Genomic DNA, 5,647 nt, shown 5'->3' on the forward strand with positions numbered 1-5,647 from the left:
AAATATTCATTTTCCTATTATTTTCAGAATAGCACTTTGTGAAGGAAGTGTTATTTCTATTTCTTTGATTACCCTCATATTGTTTGGGCACACTTTCCTATCCAAATCATTGCCTCATGAAAACTTTTGTAACGATTTGCCTAGTAAATCTTTCTCAGCAAATTTCCAAAGTTTGTGTTCAGCGAACAGCTTTGTGAAGGAAGTACTAGATAAGAATATCCTGATGAGTTGAATTTTTTCCACATCATCTATGTGCCCAAAACGTAGCTCTCCATAAAATTTTAGCCACATCTAACAATTCATGTGAGCTCATCATCCAATCTTTGTTTTTGGTAATATTTTCATTTTGTGAAGCAACTACATTTTAGGATGCTTTATAGTTGATGAAACTTTACCACGGGATGAAACTAACCATATAACCTAACTCCACCAATTTTTAGCTCATTTAATTCAGCGAGTTTCCCTTAATATTTTTTCAATATTCTGTTCAGTAGAGAGCATTGTGAAGAAAGTTCAATTTTTGTTTATCCAAATTTCACCACGGGATGACACTCAATCATTTGGTCAATTGTATATACAATATGTACTAGTATTTTAGAAAATTGATGGAGTTCAATTTTTCAACAAATATTTGGTAGGTTCTTCAAAAAAAAACAAAATTTATCACTCGGAAAATAAATAAAAATAGCTAAAAAGATTAGAAATGCATACAAATTGGTCCTCATCCGTAAAATGTGGTCTAACTTTAGTGACAATTTGTGTGGTGCCCTTTTGAAAAACATTTTTTATAGATGCTTCATAAAATTTCTTTATTTTTAGTATTTGGGAACTATTGTAAATCACTGATTTTCTGAACCAATGAGAACCCTTCCCACGGATCAATGACATGGCGCCCATCCATCCATCCATCCATTTCTCCATCCCACATCCATCCATCCATCTATCTATAGAAAAAAAACTGAAAAAGAGATAACCCCACCCACAGCCCAAACCCTACCTCAGACCCCCCATCCCACCCTTCCTCCCTCGTCCACATCTCTTCACCGCCGCCACATCCTCCCCGTCCCCGCGGCCCGCCCCCCTCACGATCCCCACCTCCTCCCCAATCCCCGAGCCCCTCATCTCCACAGGCAGCTCAAGCAGAAGCTACGCATGAAGAACGCCCGGCTCAAGCAGGAGCTCGACCGCGTCGCCGGCCTCACCGCCAAGTACCTCGGCCGCTCCTTCACGCACATGCCGCAGGGTATGCCGCAAATGTCGGTCTCCTCGCTCGACCTGTCCATGGGCGGGGTACCGATGGGCGGCCATCACCAGCCGTTCGGTTGCGGCGGCGGCATGTGGCGGGACCTCGACCTCCTCAGCAGGGCTGGCCTGGGCCTACAGTCGTCGGACCTGCCGGCCATGCATCTGCCGGTGCTCGTGACTGACGCGGAGCGCCCATTGATGGCCAGGATGGCCGCGCGGGCCATGGACAACTCCATCTACTCCAAGCTCAGTAGCAGCAACTTCCGCGCCGGAGACATCCGCGTCGAGGGCTCACAGGACACGGCGGTCGTGTGCATGAGCCCCGTCGCCCTCTTCAAAGTGTTCATGGATGACTCCATCTACTCCCAAGCATCATGTCCCACGCGCGGATCACTGACATCCTCGTCAATGTATGATGTCAGTGGTGAGTTTATGGATTTCAGAAACATGATCATATACGTGTCCAAAACTATAACCGTCTCTGCGATTCTTAGGTGGTTTATGTTTCCTAGTGTGTATATATTATTTCCTTTTACATTCTAATCAATCTCGCTAGTAGGCATACGTGATACTCCTACCAGTTCGACGGAGTGCTGCATCGAAACCCCCTTCATTTTTCTCGTTTCCTGCAGGTGAACACGATACTGTGCAGCTTTCCTCAGGCCCGTCGTCTACTCAAGTAAGCGAGCACGACGAGCTTCCCATAGCTGGCTTGCCCTCTCTACACTCCTCTTTGGCTTGTGAACAGATTGGTTCTTGATGATGTCTATGTTCTTGTTCATTTGTGGGGTTCAGGAGGCTGGGTTTCGAGAAGGGGGATGCCTACTTCTTTAAGCAGATGGGCAAGGGCATGCTATGCACATACGCGCTTTTTGGCACCGCATGGTTCTGGAAGGCGTCGAAGCTTGGCTGGTGGACGCTCAAGCCATGGCCCAAGGTATGGCCGGTGGTGACCTTTTAGCTTATTTCTGGCACGATGGGGCAGACATGAATTAATGAGGCCTTTTTTGCTGCAAGATATGTGTTCAGTGCAAATAAGTTCATCCTGATGCATGCTCTCTTTTTGGAACCATGGTTCAGAGCTGCCAATATATAATGTCCAGACAGTGCGTACTGTGTTTGAGACATTAATTGATCCAGCAACATCCATTCTACAATTTCATATATGAGATGCTAGCATAACTGCAGAAGTATACATAGACTAAAACTGATTTGCATCTGCGAACTGCCATAACTGCAGCAGTATACATACTTACTGTTTTTTTAAGGCAAGCTCATAGTTACTGCTGATATGTTCTTTTCATAGATAGAATCTTTTGCGAGTTGCCCACAAAATTAATATTTAGTCAGCCCATCGAACCAATATTAGTCCTTTTATATTTTGACATAGCTGTATATCTATGTGGTCAAAGTTCAACCAGAAAGTATTTTCACTCTCCTAGCGGCTAGCGATGACACACTTTATCTCAACCATCAGAGTGACATATCTTTATATTCCTGATTATGCAAGATATACACCATAGCCTCTGTCAACCTGTTAAGTCAAAGATGGTTGCCATTTTGCCTCTGTTAACCTGTTAAGTCAAACATCCTGTGCTCTTGACCATGTCAATTTGACAAATATGACAAAAAAAATCTTACAATTTCCAGTTATCCTACTTGCAATTTCCAGTTATGCAGATGTAGATCTTTGTGAAGACGCTCACCGGCAAGACCATCACACTAGAGTTCATCGACAACAACAGCTTCACGACACCGTTGCAGCAGCAGGTAGAGGAGGAGGAGCAGTACCATTTCCGTTCGTTCTCTTATGTAGTAATTCTGGATACTACCTGAAACATTGTAGCATCCTATGAGTAAAGAAATCTTTTTATTTATTACTATAATACAAGTCAAGGAAATTGATGCAACATACTGCGACATAGTAGCTCGATCCAGGATTATATTTAATAGAGCAAATATTTGCCTTCATATCAATGTTAATGGCACTCGCTTCCTGATTTGTGCACCACACTTTGACCTGGCATACACAGTAGTAGATTCAGGTCAGTTATTACCGAATCACTACAGAACTGCTGTTCAGAGGTTTCAACCTGATGACAAAATATCCCATTATTACCCAACCAAGGAGGTTACAATCAAGTTTTCTTCCTTATGGGAATAGAAAAATAACTGAACCATTTTGGCTCTGAAATACCTTGCAATCATCACTACCAGATACTAGCATCTTGGGCTCTGTACGTGAAAAATCAACACTCCATGCTCTTTTCTCATGCTCTTCGTACTCCATCACACTCTGTCAAAAGCAGTACGCAGATAGCATAAATTACTGAGAACTACACAGAATTTTACAAAATAAACTGTGGAGCAGAGCAAGGTTACCTGGCGGGTTTGAACATCCCAAACATCAACTATGCCTTCATAATCACTACTTGCTATAACATTTTTTGAGTACTTGTTCCAGCTAAGGCAGCTGAGTTTAGATCTGGTAGCCATTTCAACAACTGGACAGTGGACATCTGATGGCTCATTAACAACCTGAGAAGCAGGAATTTATTGGGCCTTTTCAAGAACTGTTTTATCAAGAACTATACCTGAGCACAATATTCTTTTCCCAATCATGCTATTTCCTGACATAATTCTGTATGTGTAGCAAACTCATGTTCCTACATGGAGGAGCAAGAAGAGCATGATCTTTCTTCCGTCGAAAACGCCACGGTTCTCAGCATGTGCTTCATCTTCTCAGATATCTTCATGCATCTTAATTCTGGGAGGGCTCGGGCGGACGTGGCCTACTGCATCCGCGCCCTCGCCAGACGCCTCTCCAAGACGAGCGGTATGTCTCACCATCATAAATTTCCTCATATTCATGGTATATAAGATTGAGTCCGAGTAGATGGATCATGGATGGAACCTGTCCTGTTTATGCAGTTCTGCACCGTGTCGTTTTACCCGAAAATTCAGACTGTTGGTTCTGTCCTGTTGCTACTGTCTGGGTGATGTTCAGTAACTAAGGTGGAATGGTGCTTATGATTGACAAACTTTCGTTTCTGATTCGTTAGGTTGCACTCAAGACGCTAATTGTGATACATCGTGCTCTTCGCGAGGTCGACCCTTCTTTCCGTGACGAGCTCATCAGTTACGGAAGATCTAGCGGCCAGATGCTACACATGTCCTATTTCAAAGATGACTCCAGCCCTGATGGTACTAGCTAGTTGCTGCTAACCCCTAAATAAATCAACCATTTTTTTATACCCGTCCCTCCGGCCGGTGTCCTCTGCTCTGCTGCTCTGCATTCTGTACGCGATTTCGATTATGTCTATCTATATAAAACCGTTAGATGCTAGTATTGTTTGTGCATTGCCGTATATCTGGCCTTGATCTACCTGATTGTTAGGACTATGGAGTATCCTGCTGTCGGTCTCTGCACTTTGCTGCACAGATCAACCTCTACCATTTCTGCACTACAATGACAGAACTTTGTTTTGTTGTAAAACTCCTGCTGGTGTACATGCTTTTCATTTATCATTCCTTCCTAACATTTTTCTCCTTTTAAAACATGAATATATATTCCAGAAGCAGTCAATCTCTTCTTTTGCAACAAGCAGTCTACATATTAGTATATTATTGTCTTTGATATGATTGACACAGTAAAGTAAAATGCGGTTCATCAGTTTCTAAACTGCCTCTTCCTTCCAGTAGGATCATATTATCCTATGAATTTAAAATCTAATTTACCTATTGTACTGAAGCACAAGGGCGATAATTTCAGTAATCAATATGTGAGCTTTATATTCTGCATTAATGCATAGAAGTATGTGGTATTATGCAACTAAGTGTAGTTCGGTATTTTGCCACGACATTTTGTTAACTCTCTGATTTGTCTTTCTATTATCTTGGATCCTGTGTATGTATCCCTTTGTTAGAGTCTGGATGGTACTACTAGTCACAAACTATTTCTGCCTCATATTTTGTTTAAACTTACGCTACAGTTTCACATGAGATGATATTTTGTTCTTTGAAAGACGTTTTACAATTTAGCATTGCCATCTAGTTCCTGCGCCTCAATAATACATTACTTTGTTTGAATGCAGGTATACTAAAAGCTGGTATCAGGGATGCAAAACTAGGAGTGGGGAAGCAAGAGCAGGATGACTTATTCACAGCGAGTGCTAATTTCTGTATTTTCTTTTGAGATTCTTCTGGGTTGATGCTTTAGCTGTGAAAACCGGTATCTGATTGTCAACTGTGAATGAGATAAGTTATTGTGTTATGTAAACCTGGGAGATGTATTATTTGATGTTATATGATCGATGATTTTAATTCGACTTGGAGTTTTCTTGATTTGAATATGAAATAATGCTTCATTTAATATTGGACAAATAATTGGTTGAAAATGCCC

The 5,647-nt window shown here is 42.0% G+C and overlaps 1 protein-coding gene across 1 annotated transcript; it reads right to left on the reverse strand.

Moving 5' to 3' along the window:
- Positions 1-1,118: 1,118 nt before the first annotated feature.
- LOC123442224 lies at positions 1,119-1,481 on the reverse strand. The gene is made up of 2 exons (XM_045118275.1): positions 1,393-1,481; positions 1,119-1,275 (listed from the first exon to the last, which is right to left on the reverse strand). The coding sequence occupies exons 1-2, from the start codon at positions 1,479-1,481 to the stop codon at positions 1,119-1,121; spliced, it is 246 nt and encodes an 81-aa protein (XP_044974210.1).
- Positions 1,482-5,647: the final 4,166 nt, after the last annotated feature.

Source organism: Hordeum vulgare, chromosome 3H (genome assembly GCF_904849725.1).
Source record: "Hordeum vulgare subsp. vulgare chromosome 3H, MorexV3_pseudomolecules_assembly, whole genome shotgun sequence".
Classification (NCBI taxonomy): domain Eukaryota; kingdom Viridiplantae; phylum Streptophyta; class Magnoliopsida; order Poales; family Poaceae; genus Hordeum; species Hordeum vulgare.